Raw genomic sequence first — 26,060 nt, forward strand, 5'->3', positions numbered from 1 at the left:
AAATCTTAAAAACAAAGTAGTAGTTCTGCATTACACTCCTCCCTCTGGCCTGAACACAATCCGCTTTAGCTTCACTACTAGTACCTTTTCTTATCATTTTTTTTTAAGATTCATTTCATTTTTATTTGAAAGAGTTACAGAAAAAGAGATCTTTGATCCACTGAATCACTCCCCAGGTGGCTTCACTGACCACAGCTGGGCTATTTCAAAGCCAAGTTTCTTCTGGGTCCCCCACATGAGCACAAGAGCCCAGAGCCTTGGACCATCATCCACTGCTTTTCCCAGATGAATTAGAGGGAGCTGATTGGAAGTGGACTCAAACCAGCACCCACATGGGATGCTGGCACTGCAGATGGTGGATGAATAATACACTACAGTGCCAGCCCCAGCTCCTCCTTTTTGAAGATTCAGCTTTGACAATTCTCCTTCCAGAAAATGTTCCCTGCAGTCACAGATTTGGCGCAGAGACTCTTTTCTGGACTACGGGATTTGCCACACCCAACGGTCTGTCTACTTCCGATCAGCCACAAAGCGGGACAAACAGGCTGAGGCAAGGAGACTAACAGAGGTTGCAAAGCAGTACAGGTGACAATGTCTGGGCCACAGTGACAGCTGTGGAATGGACAGAGAACAGGGTCTGCAGAGAGAATCAGCAGCCCACAGCTTGTCTCATCATAGTATCACACGCATGCTTTGTACCTGACGTAGTAGTACCTGAATGTAACACGGACTGAATAACTACTTGTTTAAAGAATGAACACATTAATGAAGACTCGGGTGAAGATATCAGCAAAAAAGCAGAATGCAAGACTCGAGCTCAGTGCAGACTTACTAAGCAATGCTGGAGTGTAGATACAGGCCAAGCGGGTGGAGAAGGGTGAGGTCCTTAGTGAGGCACAGCTGGTTTACAAAGATACGGCCCAGGGGCAGCGTTGAGGAGCCTTCACACAGCAAGTGAGTGAAGAGCAGTCTGGAGGTTCAGTCTGCAAACCCAGTCCACTCTCAGCAAACCAGAGACTCATGTCTGTGCCTCACCTAAGAGATGAGCGTGGGAGTGACGGTCATACTGCTCAGTGAATGACCTGCAGAGACCGAGGTTCGCGAGGCCCCTGAAAACAAGATCTTGCACAATGTTCATGCCAGCAGCTGCTGTACAAAGCAGAGATCCTCAGTGCCAGGCTTTCCCCGAGATGCTACAGAAATGGTCGTGTTCAAATGTCTGCCAGAACCTCCACTTACACAGGGAGAAGGAAGCCAGCACATCTGCACCTGTCAACAATCAGGATCGTTTACACAGACACAACTCACAGAACATCAGGGAAACTACAACCTCGGAGCTGCTTGAAAAAGTGCAACACCCCAACCCGCCTCCCAACACTGCAGGGAAATCCTGGGCAGAACCCAACAGGATGGTCTTTCACACGTAGCCAAGTTAAAAAGCGAGCCAGAGAATTCTCAGATGCCAACAGGTAGATACAGACAAACAATTGCACAGCAGCTATCACTCAGCTGTGATTTTAATACATGTTTACAGAGCTAAAGAAAAAAAATACAATTTAAGGGCAGGAAATGAAAAAAAAACACAAAAGTTAAAAAAAATAAAAATGTACAGACACTAGAATAAAAAAACTTAATGGCAGAAGTAGACCTGAAAGAAAACAAGTCCCGCTCACAGAGAGAGAAGGGGAGAGGCAGTGGGGGAGGCCAGGTCTGCAGGAAGGATGGCTGAGAAGCCCAGCAGTGTAAAGGCATGTGCCAGGCAGAGACTGCCACCAGAGCGCGGACAGCGGGGCTCAGCTCACCGCCTCCCCGCTGGACCAAGGATGCTGCAGCGGAGGGCGGGGCTCCACCATCAGTGTGCTGCTCCAGTGAGAGAAAACCAATGTGAGCAACACACCATCTGTGCATGAAAGCATGCTATAAAGGAAACTAAACAATATGGAAAAGCACACAAAGTCAGGCGGCCACGAGAAAGACAATTCTCACTGGATATATGAATATGTGTAAATATAGGTAAAATAAAGATATCTTGGTGAGATAGTAAGACATTAACAACTATTACAGGGTGCTAAAATTATAGGGTACTATAAGATTATTGAACAATCTGAATTGAAAAGCAAATTTGGTTGTTTTTCTCCTTTTAAGATTTCTTCAGATTATTGCTGCCCCACTGTTTAGTTCACAAATGACAACTGGCAATTACAACCAACTCGATTCTTCATTTTCACTTATCTAAAAGGCAGAAAGAGAAATCTTCCATTCACTGGCTCACCACCTAAATTTCTACAACAGGCAGGGCTGTGCCAGGCCAAAGCCAGGACCCCTGGAACTCGTTCTGTATCCACCACATGAGTGGCCGAGACCTGAGCACGTGGGCCATCACCTGCTGCCTTCCAGGCATGCACTAGTCGGGGGCTAAAACCAGAAGCAAGCCCAGGACTCGCACCCAGGCCCCTCTAGCTAGGAAGTACATCCATCTTCAGTGGTGTACTGACCACCGCACCAAACACCAAACCCAGTCATGAAGTTCTGCAGTGACACTCTGGACACTCTGGAAAACCAACACCAGTGTTTCTCTTTCCACACAGCCAGACCAGACTCACCAAGATTTTTGGCTGTACTTAGATTATAATTACTCTGATGGAGCAAATTCTTACTGGACTAACAGAGACAGACCAGCCAGGTTCACTCTGTACACCCTCCACTGGACTCACACATAGGCTGGGAATGACAAAGCCAGCTAATGAGTACACCACGGCCTCAACAGTGACTATCACTTAGCGGTTACTTCTAGAAGGCTCTGTATTTTTCAATCCTTTTATACTGCCTAGTATGTTCTTTTTTTATGACTTACTTGAAAGACAGAGGGACTTTTCTTCTGGCTATTTGGAAACACACTAAGCTATTCTTAGCTTTAATCACGTGCTGTGCAATAAAACTTATTCCTCCCATGTAACTGAAACTGCACCTATGGAGCACTCCAGAAGCTCTAACTCTCCTGATGTACTCTCAGGAGTTCAGCTGTTCGGATTCCACGCAGACACCATACTTGTTTTACTGCGTCTAGGTAGTCTCAATTAACATACTGCCCGCTAGGTTCATCGACTTTGTCACAAAGAACTTCCCCACTTTCTGAGGATAAAGAGTATTCTGCTTTGCAGACGCACCATGTTCCAGAACTCATCCACCAATGGACACATAGAAACACTGAGGATAATGTTCCAGGCAGCAGAACTAACGCCCTGGCAGTCTCTTCCTGTTCGTCAGTGCTTCCTTCTCCCTCCTTCTGCCTTTCAGTGTCACCTCCACACAAACCCAAGTGTGTTCACGCTGGACAGCTGTGACTCCTGAATAAAACGTACCCTCCACACTCACTATATTCATAAGGTGGTATCCCTGTGTGAACTGGCTGATGTGTAATCAGAGATGACTTGTCACAAGACTTTTCCATACTCTTAACATTCATAAGATTTCACACCTGCGAGAACTCTCTTCTCTATTTGACTTGCTGATTACAACCTTCCTGAAGTTTATTTCCTGAATTCTCCGATTTCCAAGCAGTTCATCCTTTCTGTGGGCATCTGAGAGTTGTTTATGGATAGGTTTTTCCATTGTCCGTGGCATTGTTCCTTGCTCCAAGATCACATCAGCCTTGGTAATGTAGCATCCCAAGGAGAGCATACTGCTTTCAATAGCTCTCCAGCATCACATCCCCAAACAGGGTCTTCTGAGCATTGTTCATGATCGCCCATTGCTCCTGGGTGAACTCCATAACCAAGTCTTCAAATGACGTGAACGCTGCTGACATGTTCATTTCCTCCAGCCTTGGAAACACGGAGTGGGCTCCAGGGCTATTCCACTTTCTGCTGCTGGCGTGTCCAGTGCACTTGTTAGCACTCCTTCAGCGAGGGGACTTCTGACAAGACTCACCGGCACAGGTACCTCCGAAAATGAGAATGGGCACACAGGAAAAACTAAAATGTACCTTCGCCACTAGCTAGGATGCAGTTTAATTTATCTTCAACAGGACACAGCACTGAAAGGCAAGACCACTCGTTTTGATCAAAACTCTTTGCACACTAAGAACAGAACAGAAACGCCCTTAAACTGATGAAGGACATCTACCATAAACACACTGCTGGCACCACACTTAGAAGCTGAGCGAGGATCCTTCTCACCGAAATCAAGAGCACTACAAGGATGTCTGTCCTCATCGTTTCTGTCCAACGCAATAAAGCAAGAAGCGGGGAGGGGAGGAAAGGGATGGCAGAAAGCAGAACTGGCAGAGAACAGCCAGACAGAAGAGGGCAATGCACAGGGCACAGCTGTCTCTACTAATGACATGCATACCAAAGCAGTCATCCACGGATTCTCCAAAAGGATGGCAAGGAGTAACAAGTCAGTCTGGCAAAAATGCAAGGCACCAGTGACAAACAACAAGACAAGCAAATTTTAAAACAAGGGAATAGGCACTCAGCCTTGCAGTTAAGACTGAGTCTCCTATGTCTCAGTGGGCTTAAGTGTGACCTCCAGCTCAGGTCCTGATTCTACATTCATAGGAACGCAGATGCAGGAGGCAATGATGATGGCTTAAGTCACTGAGGACCTGCCACCCACATGGAAGACCTGCACTGAATCTATCAGCCCAAGCCGGGCCATGGCAGGTATCTCGAGGAATTAGTCAGTGGATAGGAGACCTCTGTATATGTTTTAGAAATAACTTACAAGAGGTTAAGACCTCTATAGTGGGCTCTCTCTGGCTCTTATTTCTGCCCTGCTATTCTTGCAGCAGCCTCAGCTGCAGCGGCCCCTCCCCCTCCAGCCCTGCTGGGCGGGGCGGGGCGGGGGTGGAGGTGGGGAGGGCTAGGAGACCTAGGTTAACCTGAATACACTGCCCTTTATGCCTTCAAAAAAAAAAAAAAAAAAAGGCCTTTACAGTGAAATCTATGAAGATCGCTAAGCGAAAGTGTGAGTTAAAGTGGACAGATTATCTTGCTCATGGGTCAAGACTCCATAACGCTAAAATGTCAACTTGTTTCTAAGTGGAAATGGATATTGAAAAACAAAAATATGAGAGAATCAAGATGGCGAATTAGGGTAAGGACAAGTTTAAACAGATGGAGAAACAGCCATGTGAAGCACAGAGCGCGCACTCCAGGAAATAGGAGAGGGCAGAACAACAGCAGAGGGGCACCTGGAGACTGACAGACACAGGAAAGCAATGGATACAATGGTGTGGTGTTGCAGTGACTGATACCCAAGCCGCATTCAGCCAGTGGAGACCTGAACTGCTCCAACAACCAGAACTCCACCAGCAACAAGCTAGGAAGGGACATTCACCAGGAGCTCAGGAGATGAACTCCAACAAAGAACTGCCCATCCTGCTGGTCTGTCTGATTTGACCAGCAGCGGAGACAGAGCGGCAGATCCCAAACAGGCAGTGTGGGAACAGGGTGGATTTCACAGCCCAGTCAGCGCCCTAGAACTGAATCAGGCACCATTTGGTGTAGGGAGGCAAAGGCTATGGGACAGGACTCAGCATGCACTGCGCTAGAAGTGAACTCATTTCTGGCTCAGTGAACCGCAACAATGTGGTATCCTACAGGTTCTACCCAAGGTAAGTCCAGGTAGCCCAAAGACCTGATGGCCAGCAGATTAAGAACTCTAACCATTAGCACATCAGGTGCCATTTTGTACAGTGAGTAAAAGCTTTAAGACTACACAGACAATAGTGAGCTGCACATATGCTGAGCTGGGAGCGAAATCACTGAACTCAGTGCACTGCACTGGTCCCATAAGAAAATACCGACTAAGACACTGTACAGATCTATATAAGTCTGTGTGGCCCTCAGACCTAATGGCCAACAGGTTCTGGCAAGATCAGTGCCACCAACAACCTAGCTATACAGGGCTCATGGTGTCTCCTAATCCTGGGAATTGCTCAAAGCAGAAGAGGGAGAAAATTGTACAGACAATGGTGCAGCCTGAGCATGGTATCACAGGAGGTGGAGAGTGGTGAGCCAGGGGCTGGGGTTACAGAGACCATGGTGGAAGCCTAACATAAGAACCCAGACCTAGAACTCGCTGGAGGGAGTAGCACAAGTGACTACAAACAAAAAGCTGGAAACAAAGCTGGGCCAAGCTAAAAAAAGTATTCAAGAACTAAAGGACACCATTAAAAGGCCAAATGTAAATTATGGGAGTCCCAGAAAGTGCAGAAAGAGAAGCTGAGTTTGCAAATGTATTTAACGAAATAATAAAGGAAATCTTCCCCAATCTGGAGAAAGAATTAGGAAACAACATCCAGAAGGTGCACAGAACTCCCAACAGGCTTAACCTAAAAGCTATCTTCACCAAGACACATGATCATCAAGCTCTCTTCAGTTGAACATAAGGAAAAGATTCTTAAATGTGCACATGAAAAAGATCAATTGACATAAAAAGGAATGCCAATTAAATTCACAGGAGACCTCTCACAGAAAACTACAGGCCAGAGAGAATGGAATGACATATTCCAGATTCTAAAAGCAAAAAATTGTCAGCCCAGGATAATGTACTCAGCAAAGCTTTCTTTTGTCTTTGAAAATGAAATAAAATTCTTCCACAGCAAAGAAAAGTTAAAAAAAATATGCCTTTTCTAAACCTGCCCTACAAATGATCCTTAAAGACGTTCTCGACAGAGAAAATGAATAGCACCCACCAAAACAAAAGGCAAATGTGAAGAACATCCCAGTAAAATAACAACAGGAGACTATATCAATGAACAACCCATTGCCAAAATGACAGGACCAAATTACCACCTATTCATATTAACCCTGAATGTAAATAGATTAAACTCATCAATCAAATGTCATAGATTAGTAGACTGGACTAATAAAACAAAACTCATCTGTTTGCTGCCTACAGGTGATTATATCACCAACAAAGATCAGCAAAAACTATATCTCACAGATTTTGATTTTTTGTTTCATGTCTTCAAAACTCTTTCCCATCAAATTCTTCACTGACTCATAGATCATACAGTACCATCATTTTCCTCAACAAGGTTCTTGATTTTCGTTTCTTCAGTGACACATTAGTCTTCAGTAGCACGTTATTTAATTTCATGGCGTTTTTAATTTTTTTTTTCTTCCTGTTGATTTCGTTTTGTAGCTTTTCAATTAATACAGTAACTGTGTAATGGAGGCTATCATATCCAGTAGCATGTTATTTAACTTCATGGCACTGTAAATTTCTGGTTTTCTTCCTGTTGATTTTGTATTGTGGCTTTTCATTTAAGGGAATGTATAGTAACTGTGTAATGGAGACTGTCATATCCAGATATGAGGACACAATGCAGTATGCATTTCTACTTCCAAACAAAAATGGATTCCCAATGAAACTGTTTACTGTATCTTGACAATAGGATGCTGGACTCTCTGCCATTGTCCATGCCCGCAATGACTGACATATGACTATTCATGAAGAACTATACTATAGTAATTACACAGAGAACTCAGGAAGGGGACAAGGCTTGGGGAGGGGTGAGGGCAATCCCACGGCCTATTAAACTGTATCATAAATTGATAATAATTTTAAGAAGAAAAAAGTTCATGGAAAACAAATTTTAAAGCTCGGGTTTTATTTTTGTGTTAATTATTTCAAGATCCATGTGCAGTTTTTCCATTGTATTTTCCATGAACGTTTTGTAGATCTCTCATATACCTGAATTGCAAACGTTTTTGCAGTAAAATAAACTTAGCTTTTAATTTTCTACAGACTTTTAAAAAAAAAAGAAATAAGTTGAATTACCAGATTGTTTACTTCGAGGAATTAAATTAAGTGGAAACTATCAAATAACACTTTAAGAAAACATTTAACAATTGAACTAAATTGTACGTTAGAGAGAGCAGTGAGTACAACAGGAGTACCATGTCTGGTTAGCAAACTTGAGTACAAATACAACAATGACTTAAAGTATTTTAAAAATAGCTTATTAAGGATTTAAGTTATCTGAAAAAATATAATACAAATATAAAATCCAGTAGTGGGTTTTGTCTTTATAGAAATTGACAATCTGATTCTTCAACATAGAAATGAAAAACATAACCAAAATTAGGAAAAATGAATTTAAAGAAAACTATCACCTTATTTTCAAGATGCACTATAAAGCCTGAACACTGACAAGTGAGTGGTGTTAGTACCAAGACGGACAAACAGGTGAATGTAACAAAGAGAGCCCAGAAAGAAAATGTATGCACAACTGATTGAAGGACAGATACTGCAGAGAAGACAGTCTATTCAGCTGTTGCTGGGGCAACGGAATATTCATATACAGAAACATTACGTTCTTTGTCTATCTTTCAAATAAAACCCAAATAAATAAAATGGTAAATAGGAGGAGGGGGTTGGGTGTTAGCACAGCTGTTGAGACACCACTCGAAGCACCCACATCCCATGTTGGACCGCCTGCTTGCAGTCCCAGCTTCTACACTAGCCAGGTGACTTCATCCTAATGTGTTTCATGGGGGGCAGCAGTTGATGGCTCATGTACTTGGGTCCCTATCACCCACCTGGAAGCGATCCATACCGAGTAAAAGGCTCCTACCTTCTGCTTAATCCAGCTCTGGATGCTGCAAACATTTGGGGGGTGGAACAATAAATGGAAGATCCCTATCACTCTACTTCTCAAACAGATGAAAACAAACATTTATAGGTGTGTACACATGAAGTTAATGTACATAAACCTATATACCTTCCATACAGCTGCACTCCCAGTTATCCACGCAAGGATAAGGGAATACCGGAATGTGCACAGCAGCCTTATTTGTCATAGCCAAAAATGTAAACATCCCAAATCCCATCAACAGGATACCAACTGTGGCATATCTGAATGACGGGTAATACTTGGCAAGAAAACAGGCTGACTAACTACTGAGAAAACGGCTTAGATGAATAAGCAGGGAACTAAACTGCATGAAAGAATGCTGACCAGGGCCCAGCACGATGGTTCAGTTGGCTAATCTTCAGTCTGCAAGCGCCAGCATCCCATTTGAGTGCCAGTTTGTGTCCTACCTGCTCTACTGCCTATCCAGATCCCTGCTTGTAACCTAGCAAAGCACAGGAGAATGGCTCAAAACCTTGAGCTCCTGAACCCCTGTGGGAGACCCAGAAGAAACTCCTGGCTCTCCTGGCTTCAGATTGGATCGACTGCCGCCACTGTTGCAACCATCTGGGAAGTGAACAGAAAATACCAATCAGTCTATGGCGAAAGAAAACCGATCAATGAGTACTGAGAGAGGGAACGGACAGCGGTCCGAGGGAGGGATGACGAAGTGTAGGACAAACGGGGGAGGCACAGATGTGATCCTGATGGGGATGACCTCGTGTGTGCACATGTCTGAGGTTATCAAATGGTGGACATCAAGAAAACCCTTTCTATTTACTATAGCCACAAGGAACCTGTACTACTGTTATATGTGTGTGTGTATGTACATATATAAACTCCTTTCTTTCCCCCCTCCAACTCTGCACAGCTTCCTCACACACATACACACCCGATGACTGAATGTCTCCCCTGCCCCAGGCCCTATGTCGAGGCTCTAATCCCCTAGCAAGTCAGCAGTTAAGGACCAAGCCTAGGGGAGGTAATCAGGTACTGCAGGTGAGGTCAGGATGTCAGGATCAGTACTCTTTTTTTTTTTAACTTTTTTTTTATTAAATTTATTCATTAATTACATTGTGTTGTAATTTCATAGGAACTGGAATTCTCCCCCCACTTCCCCACACCCTCCCCCCATGGTGGGTCCCACCACCCTGTTGCGTAACCATAGTTCAAGTTCAGTTGAGATTCCCTCTTAGCAAGCATATGCCAAGCATAGAGTCCAGCATCTTATAGTCCAGTCAAGTCCAACTACTTATTGGGGAGACCCTCTCAGGTCTGAGGGCAGAGTCAGCAAAGTATCATCCCGATCAAATAAAAGCACTAACATATTATCAGCAACAATTAACATCGTTATGGAATTAATTGACATAGTATTGAGCAGCCAACATGTTAAAAATAAATGCGATTTCTTAACCACATTCTGTGACCACCCCATTCACATTTCCATTTTAGTTTATATACTACATATGACATAACATCCACAACATAACATGTTACGCATAACATCATATCTTCTTAAATTAAGGCGAACACGTGGTATCTAACCCTTGGAAACCATAATGCTAAGGATCAGTACTCTTAGATGAAGAGGCAGCTGTTTTCAACTCAGAAGGATGGGGTCCCACTGGCACCCTGAGCAGGACCTCGAGCATCCAGCACTGTGAAAAACAAGTGCTTGCTGCTTAACCCAGCACTCCATGCTATTCTGTTACAGTAGCCGAAGCAGAAGATTCACACCTATCAGACATTCTGACCAATCTGGTTTCCACACTGGACATGAGAACAGGACTGGCAGCCTATGCTTGCTACAAGACAAGTTCTTAGACCGACCTTCTGCCTAGCTATATTGGTCAATTCATTTAGACTAAGAAGATTTTCAAGAGATTACCAGGGCCAGGGTTATGGCACAGCAGGTAAAGTCACAGTTGGCAACGCTGGCCGGCATCCCATGTAGATACCAGCCCCTGCCCTGGCTGCTCCACTTGTCATCTAGTGCCCTGCTAAACAGAAGACTTCCAAAGCGCTTGGGTCTCTGCCACAAAGAGGAGACTGAGATGAAGCTCCTGGCTCCTGGCTTCAGCGTGGCTCAGCCCTGGCCATTGCAGGTATCTGGAGAGTGAACCAGCAAATGGAAATTCTGTCTGTCCCTCTCTGTAACTCTTTCAAAAAAAAAAAAAAGCAAGCATATCTTATTTAATTAAATGAATCTTTCATTGATAGAATATAAGAAATATAAATCTTGTGGGTACTTTCCCATTATTTTAAATTGAAAAACAAAAAATACTGAAAACACTGTATTTATAAACCCAACCCCACCCATACTTCCACTTGGCATTTCCAACAATGCTGACCACACACTTGCCCAAAATTCAGTAAAACAGAAAGGGCTGCAGGTCAACAAAAAAGAAAAAACATGAATGATTTCGAGGTCCTTTTTAATTTATGAGATGTACTACTCCTTGCAATTCTTCTATTTTACAGGGTGTGACAGAAGACTGTGCCTTCAGAAAATCCTCTATGGTATAGAGGAAGGAACGTGCATCAAGTTCAAACAGGACTTCTTAATTCAAGATTTAACAAAGATTCCTTACAATCCTGGGCAACTATTAAGTTTAAGCGTAAGAAATGCTACAACAGCTCACAGAGCAAATGTCTGCCAAGGCACTCTGTAAAGCAGAGCAGAGAGCAGGCAGGCAGTCCTGCCTCCTGCCAGCCGCTCCCATCTGCGCTCATCCAGCCCGACAGGGTAACAAGCCAAACATACCATACACACCCCCAGCCATCAACTCCTATCATTCTCAGGGTCACCATCACATTTTTTGCAGCCAAGGATAGGGAATGACCTCTAGACCAAATCCAGCTGACCACCTGTTCTGGTCACTGACATTTCACTTGTACATACTCATGTGGAGAGAAACAGACACCGTCTTCTTGTGTATTTTTACACTACAATGGCACAACCAAGCAGCAGTTCATTCTGGCTCACAAAGTCTTAAACGTTTTTTATCTGATCCTTTATGGTTTGCCAAGTCTGGACTAAGTAAGATATTAAATAATCCTCTATTCATTTAATTCACTCCCCAAATGGGAGCCTCAATGACCAACTTAAAAAAACAAGCATAACAACAACAACAACAAACCACGGAGCCAGCATGGTGGCACAGCAATTTAAGCAGCCACCTGAAAGGCCAGCATCCCATATGGATGCTAGTTCAAATCACAGCTGCCTCATTTGCAACCAAACTCCTTGCTAAAGCAGCAAGGAAAAAGTAGCCAAAGACAGCACAGGTGCTTGTTCCCTGTTTCCCAGACGGAGTTCTCCCTGGCTCCTGGCTTTGGTGTGGCCCACACCCAGTAGTTATTTGGTGAGTAAACCAGTAGATGAAACCACTCCCCCTATATCTGCCTCTGGTTCTGTATCTGAGCTTTTCAAAAACAAAGAAATGCTTTCCAATCTCCTCTGATGCCCCATCCAACGTGTGTGTTTTGCTGGAGTTATTCTATCCCAGTATCTTCAAGTGCACCTTGCTCAACCCCTGGATCTTCAGTATGTACAACTTCTCCCAGCTAGAACGCACTACAGTCTCCCTTCTCAAGACTTCTGGCCACCATTCCAGTTCTCCATACGAATGCCATTTTCTCCAGAAAGCCTTTCCTGATCCACTGGTGTGGTGGGAGCAGGGAAAGGTGGTCCTCAACTTCCTCCATCACTGACCTGATCAGCCTTTTAATGCATATTTAATGATCAAGCCAGAGGGTGGATACACAAGGGCAGAGAGAGGCTCTGTGTTGCTAACTGCAACAGATCTTGGATCAAGCAAAGCCTTCCTCAATTTTCGCTCAAAGAAATTATCCTCATGCTCTGAGAATCCAAAGAATTTGCCTCAGTGATTTTACCAGAAGTAATCAGGCTGAACTCATCAATGAAAGAACCACTTAGAAGCAGTCTAAGTTTACATTATGTCTGTAAACACAAAAACCTACCAGAAGATAATTCCGCTGGAGCACAACTACTTGTGTGCGTTTGAGAATACTGCCAGCACACACTCTGATCTTGGGCAATCAATACCACTCTATGCAATACTTAATGGAAATTTACTGCAAAATAAGCTCAGCATGGTATTCCCCTTACCTGTTCCTCCCTCTCCTTTTCTTTGGTCTTACTTGTGTAGACGCGAGCAGAGGCAGCATCCTGGGCTGGGATGGCAGAGAGCGGCTGCAGTGGCATGCTCATCCCAGCCTCCGACCTGGTGATCTTCTTCAAGGGAGGGAGTCCCCACTGGCAGAGTCATTTTGGGCCATGGACTTCAAGCTGTGAGACTGAAGACAAGGAAGAAGTGACTAAGCTGAAATGCCTGCGAGATATCCAGCAGTGAGGCTAGCAATGTATATGCGTTTTCAAAAACCTTAACACCAAGTCTTGGGAAAAAAATGCTTAAAAAAGGAATTTAAATAGGAAAAAAATGCAGAATTTCTCTGACAGTAAGATGGGAGTGCCTGAAAGAGGTTGGTGGCCAGGTATCAGCGTAAATCAGAGTTCAAGTTTCCATGGGCTGCTTGGATTCAGGACACAGCAGTCTCCATTAACTGTAAGAATTTTTTAAGTTAACAGCTTTTCAGCATCAAGCTTTCATTCTGACATAAGTAACGATCTTTCCTTACAACTGCTATCCGTGAGTCCCCATAATGGTAAGATTAGAGGGTAAGTAGTCTGAAACAAATTCAACATAGCTAGGATCTCTACTTAACATTCCTGAAGTCTGAACTCTCCAGATCAGTTGGCAAACTTTTTCTTTCTATGAAGTGCAAGATGTGGGCCAAATGTGTTCCAGCTATTCAGCTGCGCCTGTGTGGCGAAAAGGTCAGCCATGATCAAGTACAAATAGTGAGAGCAGCTATGTTCCAATAAAACTTTCTTTACAAAAACAGGTGGCGGGCCCGGCGGCATGGCCTAGCGGCTAAAAGTCCTCACCTTGAATGCCCCGGGATCCCATAGGACGCCGGTTCTAATCCCGGCAGCTCCACTTCCCATCCAGCTCCCTGCTTGTGGCCTGGGAAAGCAGTCGAGGACGGCCCAATGCATTGGGACACTGTACCCGTGTGGGAGACCCGGAAGAGGTTCCTGGTTCCAGGCTTCGGATCGGCGCAGCACTGGCCCGTTGCGGCTCACTTGGGGAGTGAATCATCGGACGGAAGATCTTCCTCTCTGTCTCTCCTCCTCTCTGTATATCTGACTTTGTAATAAAAATAAAATCTTAAAAAAAAAAAAAAAAAACAGGTGGCAGGCTAAGTGTGACACACAGACCTGTAGCTTGCCAAACACTGCTCTAAACGGTCTCCCTGGGAAGCCGGGAGCCAGCGAGGCCATTCCTCAGAACCGTGCAAAGGCTGCCCTCGGGTGAACGTACAGTGCTCCTGTCAGCTGTCTTCAGGCACCTCTGCTCCTTTCTGGCTTTTCCCTACATGGCTGTAAAGCAGCTAGTGATGGCATAAACATTCTCTCCTTTTCTCTCCCCTGGCTGTCCCGGACTGAAACCTCTCAAACTCTGAACAAAAAAAAAAAAAAAAAAGACACAAACTGCCTGTAAGAGTTAATGTAGTAATGCTTCAAACTCTTCAAGCTTCCACAGTGGATAGAAGCCTGTCAACCCTGAGATTACATAGGACAGGCAGCCATTTATTCTACCTTTCCCAAAACTCTGTTCTCAACCCACGCCACGTGTTCACAAGGCTGCTCCCGCCTCTAACAGAGTCACTAACCAAGCAGAAAAGCACCAGGATTCACAGAATGGATTCGTTCACACAACTATCCAATCAACAAGCAATGGGAAGCAACAAGCTGCAAGAAAAACAGCTCCAAGAACACTGCTGCGGGAGCCGAGCAGATGATGCCAGTGTCTGGATGCCACATAGCACCCACACCAATTCCAGCTTCTGAGGAGCCTGGCACAAGCAACAGCACCATGTCCAGCTAACAGTGTGGACCCCTGTGTTCGGCACATTCACAGGAGCCAGTGCTTAGCAGCTGTCACTCACACAGGGCACAAACGCCCCAGGGGCATAGCTTTCACGTCCAGAATTGCCCAGAGTAGAACTTGTGACACGATCATCACTGGTCCATCACTGGCCTATGCCCATTACACGACTGAGAGGGACTATTCATCCCACAGAGGCACAAATGCAGCTGGCGTTTATTTTTTCACCCCAGGGTTCTAAAGGACTCTCTCCTTTAGCTGTGTCAGCTACTGCTCTGACACGGGCTCCCAACCCTGGGCAACGGCCTGCAGGTTTACCTAAGGCGATCTCTCTCCTATGCCAGACATAGTTAGGATAAGTGTAACTTTACAAGTAAGTCACAACACAGGCTATGGCACTTCTAGTGTGAATGCTGATTAGAAAATCTTGCTTGAAAGATTTGTTTATTTTTATGGGAAACACAATCACAGAGAAGGAGACAGAGAGAAATATCTTCTATCTGCTGGTTCACTCTCCAAGCGGCTGCAATGGCCAGAACTAAGTTGATTCAAAGCTAGGAACTTGGTCTGAGTCTCCCACTCGGGTGTGGGATCCCAAGGTTTTCAGCCACCATACCAGACACAAAAATCTTAAAGATATTACCCATATTACTTTCTTTACATAATTTCCAGAAACTGGTTTTGTATCAATTCAGTGCATCCTTAGCTAAAAACTGTTAGACGGGGACCTGGTGCAGTAGCCTAGAGGCTAAAGTCCTTGCCTTGCATGCACTGGGTTCCCCTATGGGTGCCGGTTCATATCCTGGCTGTTTCATTTCCCATCCAGCTCCCTGTCTGTAACTTGGAAAAGCAGTAGAGGATGGCCCAAAGCCTTGGGACCCTGTGCCTGCGTGGGAGACCCAGAAGTTCCTGACTCCTGGCTTCAGATCAGATCAGCTCTGGACGTTGCAGCCACTTAGGCAGTGAACCAGAGGGCAGAATATCTCTGTCTCTCCTCTCTGTAAATCTGACTTTCCAATAAATAAACAAATAAATCTTTAAAAAAAAAAAAAAAAAGCCCTGTTAGACCTCTGCACTAACCCTGACAATCCAGACACAAGGACTTCAACTCCACTACTGCTAACTTGTAAAATACAGCATGCTCATATGAACACCTGAATCTAGAAGTGCACTGCCAATGCAAGCTGTCCAAGAGCCTGAAAAGGTATCCCATGTTCATAGATCAGAACTTAATATTGCTGTCAATTCTCAAACTGATCGAAAGACTCAAAGCTACTCCTAACAAGATGCGAGTTCAGTCGTAGAAATGGACAAACTTTTCCTAAGATGAATATGGAAATTCATAGGACTCAGAATTGCTAAAAACAACCTTGAAAAAGAACAAAGCAGGTTGACTCACACTTCCCAATTTCAAACTCCAGTATAAAGAAATAGAAATAAACTCCTAGATTAATGGAATAGAATTCAGAGTCAATCGTATCTGGGGTCAACTGATTTTCTACAAGGGTGCCAAGATCATTCTAAGGGGAAAGAATATCTTTGATAAATGGTGCTGACACAATCAGACAGCCACGTGCAGAAACATGGGTCCTTTCCCAGTACAAAGAAAGAAAGAGACAAGCTCAGTAACAAAATTAAAACATATGTGCTTCAGAAGATACCAACCAATAAAGTGAAAAGACAACCTCAGAACACAAGAAAATGTTTGAAAAGTCCAACTCTAATATAGGACTTATGTCTAAAATATGTAAAGAAAAAACTCATACAACTCAATAATCAAACAAATAACTCAATAAAAAATGGGGCATTGAATATCATGAGGCACCAGGAAAATATAAACCAAGCCCATGATATCACTTAATTATATCCAAAACCAAATACAAATAAGGGGCAGGTGTTAGGCCCTGCAGTTATCACGTGGGACAGCTCTCATAGCAGAGTGCCTGGGTTCAAGGCTCACCTCCACCTCCATTTCTGTTTCCAGCAAATGTGTACCCTAGAAGTAAGCAATGGCTCGGGCACTTGGTCCCTAACACCAATAAACAGAAACATGTCTGTGTGGGTGTGTGTGTGTCTGTGTGAGGTTCTGCCTTTCAAATTAATAAATAAAATTTTAACAAATAAGGCACTGGTAAGGACATGGTGAACTGAGTGCCCTCATACACTATGGGTAAAGAAGTTTGTAGTTACTTTGGAAAATAATTTGTCCCTACTTTGAAATGTTAAATATGTTTAATCACAGAATCCAGCAATTTCACTCCTGGGATAGTGAAATGAACAGATATGATCTTGTACATGAGTGTTTATATCACATCATTCGTAATAGCCAAAAAGTGGAAAATACCCAAATGCCAAACAAATGATAAATGAAACTTGGTATAATCATTCAACAAAATAATATTCAGCAAAAAAAAGAAATGAAGTACTAATACAAGCTACAGTATGGAAGAGCCCTGAAAAATATTGTTACATGAATGAAATCAATCACATTTGAGAAAGCACCTGGACCACCTCTGTAAGGAACGCGCAGAGTAGTCAGCACACAGTGACAGGAGATTAACGGCCGCCAGTGCAGGGGCAGCAGGGAGGAAGTGGAGGACTGGACACAGAAGGAGTTTCTAAGATATCGAAAACATTCTAAAACTGATAGTGGTAACGGTTGTTTAGTTCTTGAATACAGAGTTACAGCCTTATACACTTTAAATCTTAATTAAACGTTAATTGTGGTATAAGCTGAATGAAATAGTAATTGTAACAGATATAAGCTAAAAGTCTGTCTCAGTAAAGCTGTTCTTAAAAGGACACCAAAATAATGCAGACTAAAGAGAAAGGCTTTGCTTTCCGTTTGTGCTCCCCTGCACGTGACTCACCCAGGTGACCTGGACATGGCCACTGTTGCCCTCTCTCTCTCTTCCAGCTGAGAAGGCCAATGGGAAGAGTACAAAAGTCAGCAATCAGAAGCTACACTTCAAGTCCCAGCCCGAAATGATGTTGGGCAAACTGAATTCTCATGCGTAAGAGCGGAGCACTGTCCCCTCTGGTTGGTTCCCAGGGTGAAGGTCGGGCGAGTCCCACCCACGTGCACTGCTGTGTGGGCTCCGCACACCAGGGCATCCAGCACGCGGGTCCCCAGGCATGTGCAGGGACTTCCCTCGCCGTCACAGGGGCCTGCAGCGATGCCCTGTCTTTCCAGTACTACTTTCTGTCCCCCAGTGCCTGACACAAGATTTTACACAATGGAGATCACAAATCCTTCCTGCATCTATTTAGGACTTCTAAGCAACATGATTGTGAGACGGGGAGCAAGGCAGACAATGCTGTCCCTGTGTGCAACAGAAAGAAGGCCCGATCCTGAAGACAATCAGTATGGCTTAACAATCAACCGTTCTGTGTGCTTTCCAGATGGCCAAGACAAACCAAGGATTCTGCCCATCCCAGCAACGATGATATGGACAAACACAGATGACAAAGTGGGAGGCAGGAGGTGACGAAGGTGCCAGACTCATCTCCCTGGGGAATGGTCACACCAGGAGGGGACGGGTCCCCCTGTACAGTCTGCAGGACACCTGTTGCCGTTCACAGTGCATTGTTGAATTTTCACACTCTGACTGGCACTGTCAGAAAAGACAAACTAAGTCTGTGGTCATCAGAAGCACAATTCATGTGCCAAACGAGAAGCCTGTGAGCAACAGTCTACAAAACCGGAAACCAGAGAAGGCAGTAGGAGGGGCAGGCCACTCTGAATACCAGCAGGGAATAATCACGGTCACAACTGACCCAAGACACGTGCAAAGACAAGAGACCATCTAGAAGGGGATGCTTTTGTAACCTGAAGAGGGACTTAAGGCAGCGCCTGGTTTCTGGATGTACATTCACAATACAAAAATGCAGAGAAGCAGCAGTGGGAAGACAGGCTCAGTATAACACATAAGGCTTTGCCCGCACACAGGGAAACATTATCTGTTCTTCAAGGAAAATGGTGCACTCAGTCATATATATGCTTAGATGCTATAAACAATAAAACCCAACACTGATACAGAACTGTAAAACCTTTTAGAAAACAACAATGGAGGCCAGCATGACAGCCTAGTGGCTAAATCCTCACCATGCACCTGCAGGGACCCCATATGGGCACCAGTTCTTATCACGGCTGCTCCACATCTCATCTAGCTCCTTGTGACCTGGGAAGCAGCGAAGGATGGCTCAAAATCTTGGGACCCTTCACCCATGCACGAGACCCACAAGAAGCTCTGGCTCCTGACTTCAGATCAACTCAGCTCTGGCCATTGTGGCCACTTGGGGGATGAACCACCAGACAGAAGATCTTTGTTTCTGTCTCTTCTCTCTGTAAATCTAAATTTCCAATAAAATAAAGTAAATCTTCAAAAAAAATCAATGCAGAATCATAATGTAAACAATACCCATCTCAAACCAATATTCAACAGTCATACAAACTGTTTAGGGACGCTCTAACCAAACTAAGAAGTAAGATAAGCACTATCTTTGTAATCACTTATATATTACCTGAGAGTAACAGAGAGATACCTCCTTGCGCATGGCAGGGACCCAACCCCATGAGCCACTATTTGTCTCCCAGGGTGCACATCACCAGGAAACTAGAATCATAAGTATACCCGGACTCAAAGCCAAGTACTCTGACATGGAATGAAGACCATCAAAATAGAGTTCTTACCTACCATTGCCAAACACCTGCCCCAACACTGCCATTTATAATATATGGCTAGATTTTCTGGCAATTAAACAAAAAGGGAATTATGTAACACATTGTACACATGAAATCAGGGAAGGACAATAGAACTCTATAGAAATATGATATAATCTGTCAACAACTTGTATGCTAGGCCCTTGCCCTCACGTAATGGGAACAATCAGGTTAGCCTGATTGACGGAACTAAAAACTGTACAAAAGTTGATTCTTGGCACACTCAGCCTGTAAAAATCTGTAAGGCCCCAGATTTAACATTACATTATTTACCACAAAAAATAAAATTTGTTAAAATGTCAGAATGCCAAATAAACCATGCTACTAGCAGAATCAAGTCATTGTCACTCAGAGTTTTACGTATAATTATAAAAAGACTCATTTTCTGTGAAGAATGCATCTCTGAGGGCCTCGAAGGCGGCAAGCCTAGTTTTCCTAAAGGAACAGAGTAGGAGAATAGTCAAGACACCAAGCTTTCTCCAATGTACAAGGATATTATAAAACCTTCATTGAAGAAAATGGGAATACGAAAGAGCCTAGTATGATGGCTCAATGGCTGAATCCTCCTCACCTTGCAAGCACCAGAATCCTAGATGGGCATCAGTTCGTGTCCCAGCTGCTCCATTCCCCATCTAGCTCCCTGTTTACAGCTCAGGAAAGCAGCAGAAGCTGATCCAAAGCACTGGGACCCGGCATCTACACGGTAGACCCAGAAGAAGTTTCTGGCTCCTGGCTTTGGGCCAGCTCAGTTGTGGCCACGGCAGCCATTTGAGGAGTGAACCAGGGGATGGAACATCTTTCGCTGTTTCTCCTTCTCTCCATAAAATGCAATCTGCCTTTTCAGTAAAACAAATTAAACAAAATAAAATATGATTTTAAAGGCCAATAAAAAATAGAATTAAAAGTTAACTTTAAAAAACATTTTAAAATCTATGTTTTAAGATTTATTTTATTTGAATGGCCTATTTGTACAGAAAAGGAGAGACAGAAAAAGAGAAATATCTTCCATTCACTGGCTCACTTCCCAAATGGCTGCAATGGCCAGATCTGAGCCAATCTGAAGCCAGAAGCCAGGAGCCAGGAGCCAGGAGTCTGGGTCTTCCACAAGGGCAGAAGGCTTCCAAGAAATTAAGCCATTCTCCACTGCTTTCCCATAAGCAAGGAGCTGGACTGGAGGTGGAATAGTCGGTTCACAGACCAGTGCCCGTATGGGATGCCAGAGCTTGGCGGTGAAGGATTAGCCAGCTGAGCCACAATGCTAGGCCTGCAGCGTTTTTTTAATATTATGTATTTTCCAGAAACCAACTGAAAAAGACCCCTCATATGCATGAACTTCAAAATGCTTCATACCAAAATAAGCTCATCTTTTAATTCCATTTCGCATTCACTGACATATATAACATTACACAACTCTAAAACACTATAAGAAAATCCTTTCAAATTTTTTTTCACAGCTGGGGAATAATATGAAATGAAGCCTCTTAAGAGCACAAGCTGGACCCCAACATTTTCAAAATTCTAAGCCAATATTTCACCAAGGAAATATATGTCCACCCAAACTATCAAACAAATGAGGAGACAGAATTATAGGGTAGGTAGGAGCACAAGAGGAATCAACACATATACTTCCAATACATTTCCAACTACAACTCCACGTTCTCCTTACCTCCTTTTTTTTTTAAGATTTATCTATTTCTATTGCAAAGTCAGATATACAGAGAGGAGCAGAGACAGAGAGGAAGATCTTCCATCTGATGATTCACTCCCCAAGTGACCACAACGGCCGGTGCTGAGCCGATCTGAGGCCAGGAGCCAGGAACTTCCTCCTGGTCTCCCATGCCGGTGCAGGCTCCCAAGGCTTTGGGCCGCTCTCAACTTCCTTCCCAGGGCACAAGCAGGGAGCTGGATGGGAAGTGGAGCACCCAGGACATAAACCAGTGACCATATGGGATTCCGGTGCATGCAAGGTGAGGATTGTAGCTACGCAAGACCCTCCACGAACTTTGTGAAGACTTCTCATCTATGCTGATCCACGCCTACAGTGGTTTCTTCTGCCTTTATGATTTGATTAACTCATGTAATCATTACAACACCCTTTGGAAGGAAATGTCACATATATAGATTGCTACGGTATCAGCACATGACCTCTCCTTCATTAACTATTTAAACTATATTTACTGAATTTTTTAATTAATGACTTGCCCCTGGACTTTAAGATTCCCACAGAGATGGTATCTCATTTTGTTCACCTTTGCATCTCCCTATTTCTTACCCTCCCCCTCCCTGCCTCACCCCATGGTCTATCACAAAAGACCTATTCAATAAAGGCTAGCTGGAGCCATCTCCTTGGGACAGCGGCCAAAACTGAATGGGAATAGCATTTATAACTCAGAACTATTAATCCACACTGCACACAGTCTCAAACTCTCACCAAACATCCTTTCCAAAGAATGAAGAGAAAACTACAGTCCATTTCAACTCAGAATAAATAATGTACTTTTAAATCCTGGGGCCGACCAACCACATCAGACCTAGTTTAGAATTGGAATGAAACAGGACCAGCATCTTCGGGTAGCAAACAAAGCAATGTCAGCCACTTTAACCATTTGGGGAGTGCACCAGTGAGTGGAAGACATCTGTCTCTCCATGGCTCTGCCTTTAAATAAATACAATTTGGAGAAATTAAAAGACATGATTTAAAAACCATAGTGGAATTCAAATACAGTGAAATATGATCTCTAAGGATAATTCTAAATGGCCACAATTTTACTATTAGTATTAGGAATTACTAATTAAAGCTCTAGAGAATGGGCCCAGCACAATGGCTCAGTGGCTAAAGTCCTTGCCTTGCACACGCCGGGATCCCATATGGGCATCAGTTTGTGTCCCAGCTGCTCTACTTCCCATCCAACTCCCTGCTTGTGATCTGGGAAAGCAGTCAAGGGCAGCCCAAAGCCTTGGAACCTTGCACCAGTATGGGAGACCCATAAGAATCCCCTGGCTCCTGGCTTTGGATCAGTTCAGCTCCAACCACTGCAGCCACTTGAGGAGTGAACCAGCAGACAGACAATCTTTCTCTCTGTATCTCCTTTGCTCTGTAAATATGCCTTTCTAAAAAAATTTAAAATCTTTAAAAAAAAAAGGTTGAGAAAGGAAAATTTGTATTTCCTAAGTTACAAATGAGAAAGTTCAGCTTCAAACAACTCAATGTTGAACAGTAAGCAAGTCACCAATGCCATATCCACAGGGTACAACAGGTGCACAAACATCCCATGCACATCCCACATCAGCTCAAAGCCTTACCTCTTCCAGTCACTCAGCCAAGGAGGAAGGTCACCCCATGAGCACCTAACAAGCCAGCAGACCACTGAGTGGCAAAGCACAAGCCATACGCTGTGAAGATCCTCCTGCTGCTGCCCTCCACTAAAACAGAGACTCAAACTGAATTTCAAAGTTCTGAGAAGTTTCAGGGAAGCTGACAGGATAATCCCACCCACCACCCCCACCCCAAAAGTCTGAAACTGAACCTTATTATTTAGGCTTGCTCTGTATTAACTTACAAGTGGTAGGATTGTCTTTAAATAGCAAAATGAATTTTAAAAATCAAATGCAAAAACAGACTTAACTACCAGAAAAATATATGTACAACTATCAAAACTAAAGAAATAAAAAAAAAAAAAACACTTTAAAAAATGGACTCAAGTTTACTCAGACACAAATAAACGCTAAAAATTCTTAAAGGGAATGCACCTGGCACAGAAATCAGGGCTGGGAAAGGGCTCGGCTGGACCGGGCTGTAATACCTGCTGACACATGCAAAGGTCAAGAGTGAGGACAGACCATGTCAAGCAGGGCTGCAGCACCTGCAGGTACATGTGAGATCTGGGGCTGGTAACACGCCTGGTAAGGGAACTTGGGGAACTCCCCAGCTTGGTCACACTTTCCACTGTGAAGCACAGTAGCTGGGATTGGTCCACATCATGACAAGTTGCAGCAGTCTTTAGCATTTCTGTGGACTGGGATAGGGGCAAGCAGGGCTGGGCCAGGCTGCAGCACCTACTGGAATGTATGAGAGCTAGGACAAGGTGTGGGATGCACCGAGCTGAGATGGGCTGTAACATCCACTAACAAGAGCTAAGACTGCAGGTGGGCCATGGCAGGCTGGGTTGAAGCACCCATCAGCACACAAGATTCGGGGCTGAGAACAGGCCTGTGAAGAGAACTCTGGGGACTCCCCTGGTGGGTTGCAGTTCCCACTGATAAGTGCAAAAGCCAAGACTGGTAGTGGACCTGACTGGGAAAGACTGCAGCACCCACTAGGAGACATGTGGGCTGGGTTTGAGGATGATCCAGTTGAGGCCAGGCTCCATCACCCACTGGTGCTTGGGAGAGTATGAGTATGAGACAGACCAAGTTAGGTTGTGGCACCCACCAGTTCACATGAGAGCAGGATCTGGGGGTGTGTCAGGCAGAGCTAGGCACAGCACACACTGGTCAGAATGGGAATGGGTATGGGTCAGTCAGCCTAAACCACAGTCCCTACTAGCGAGTGCTAGGACTGGGGACTGGCCATGTCAGGCTGGGCCGTAGCACCCACTGGCACACTCTAGATCCAGGGCTAGGAGCAGGCCTGATAAGAAAACGTGGAGAACACAACCACTAGGCCACAGCATACACTGGTGAGTGCCAGTCAGGCCCAGGAGCAGGCCAAGCCAGGCCAGGCAGGGCTGCAGCACCCATTGGCATATGTGTGAGCTGGATCTGGGCACAAGCCAGCCTGAGCCAGTTCACAGCACACACTGGCATGAGTGAGAATCAAGCCAGGGCACATGACAGGCCAGGTTGAATCCACATACCCACCAATTCACATGAGTGCTGGGGATAGGACAGGCTGGAATAGGCTGCTGCACTAGCCAGTAACAGCTGGGACTGGGTGCAGGCCAGGCTGAGCAAGGCTGTAGAACCTGCTAGTGAATGCCAAAATTGGGGACAGACTATCTAAGACTGGGCCACAGCACCCAATGGCAAGCACAAGACCAAGGGATAGAAGTGGGCCTGGTAGGAGAACCAGCATCGCTGGTGAGCTTGAGAGTCATGGCCAGGGGAAGGTCAACACTCATTGGCACACATGTGGGCCAGGTCTGGGGGTAGGGCAGACTGAGCTAAGCTGCAGCACCCATGGATGTGCACAAGAGCCAACGGGATGCAGGATAGACCGGGCTAGGCCAAAGCACATACCAGTACATGAAGGAACCAGGGATGGGGGTGGGCTTGGTGGGGATTTGGGTGGGTCTCCAACTAGGACACAGCATCCACTGGGGTGTGTGAAGATTAGGCCTATGGCAGGGTGGGCTGGGCTGGGCTGGGGGCAGCAGCATCTGTCAGTTCATGTCAGAGACAGGGCTGGGGGCAGAACTGACCAAGCAGCTGAATTCATCAGTGTCTGCAAGCAACAACTGAGCCTGACCCTGCACTGGCTGCAGCACACAAAAGTCAAGTCTGAATTCAGCCCAAGCCAGTACACACAAAAGTCAAGTCTGAAGTCAACCCAAGACAAGGATTTAGTTGGGAACTCTCCAGCTAAATCTCTGGGCTCAAATGTGGGCCACAGAGAAAATCACAAGAGATGTGGTCCAGCCATGGAAAACATGTTATCAAGGCTAGGCCTCCTCATTTGCTGACGCTCATGCAGTGGACAGCATGTCCAGATGCACACAGGGAACAACAGCCAGCTCATCTAGGCCAGTCTCCTTTCCAGAGGACGGAAAGCAGAACAGGTTGGACAATTCCCCTGGCTGAGCTTTGCAACATGTTCCTGAGCCTTTGGTTAGGCTAAGGTGAACTTGGTCGGCCAACAGACCTTGGGAAAATTTTCTCAACCCTGGTGCAACAAAGCAGTATCTCAGAATCATCTAAACCACTCAAATGTTTAAGTGTTTGAACACACTAACCCACACAGGGGTCTTAAGGCCTCACCAATAACTGTCCTCTATCCCTGAGTGCTGATGTATTCTAACAAGTAACTGCTCCCTCCTCCTTCCTCCCACTGTGGACACATGAGAAAAAATAAAAGTTGAAACATTTGTCCCACCAACCTTCCTCTGTAACTTAGCCCTCCCCACCTTATCAGAGACCTACATGGGCAGGCATCCATCTCAAGTACACAAATAGTATTAAAAAACAAGGGGGAGGAATAGCAAAAAAAAAAAAAAAACTGATCTTCCTGGGAAGAAGAGAGAATCCTGAGAATTTTTGATTGATTCTAGCCTTGAACTCCAGAATTGCCGCTTCCTTGGTTCTCCAGCCTCCAGACTACTCTGCAACTGTTGGACTTGCTAGCCTCTTCAATCACATCAACCAATCCACATTAAAGAAACTGCAACTGGAAAAAAGCAAAAGCTACTGTGTGATGGAGTTTACACAAGAAAAAAAATGATGCAGAATTCAACCTGGGCCAGCCTTGGCTGTTGAGGCCACTTGGAGAGTGAACTAGTAGATTCAAAATCTTTCTTTCTCTCCCGCTCTTTCTGTATTTCACGCAAATAATCTTTTTTTTTTTTAAAGACAAACCTAAGTGTGCATTGAACTGGTGATGTAACCATGAAAAGGGAATTACTTTAAAGGAATGATTAATAGCAATTTCACCATATCCTCGGAGGAATCCATCCCACCATTAAAAAGCTTTGAATTCACAAACTAGAAATAATCTTTTCAACAT

General features: G+C 44.6%; 1 protein-coding gene across 4 annotated transcripts in view; it reads right to left on the bottom strand.

Moving 5' to 3' along the window:
* Positions 1–26,060, bottom strand: part of MARCHF8 (membrane associated ring-CH-type finger 8) — a 103,635-nt gene that overhangs the window by 57,121 nt on the left and 20,454 nt on the right. For all 4 annotated transcript variants that reach the window (XM_058671078.1, XM_058671077.1, XM_004598652.2 and 1 more), the window contains exon 2: positions 12,777–12,964. In XM_058671078.1, coding sequence (XP_058527061.1) covers positions 12,777–12,878 — 102 coding nt within the window. In that variant the 5' untranslated portion in view covers positions 12,879–12,964. The remainder of the gene's footprint in view (positions 1–12,776; positions 12,965–26,060) is intronic.

Source organism: Ochotona princeps, chromosome 13, assembly GCF_030435755.1.
Source record: "Ochotona princeps isolate mOchPri1 chromosome 13, mOchPri1.hap1, whole genome shotgun sequence".
Taxonomy (NCBI): domain Eukaryota; kingdom Metazoa; phylum Chordata; class Mammalia; order Lagomorpha; family Ochotonidae; genus Ochotona; species Ochotona princeps.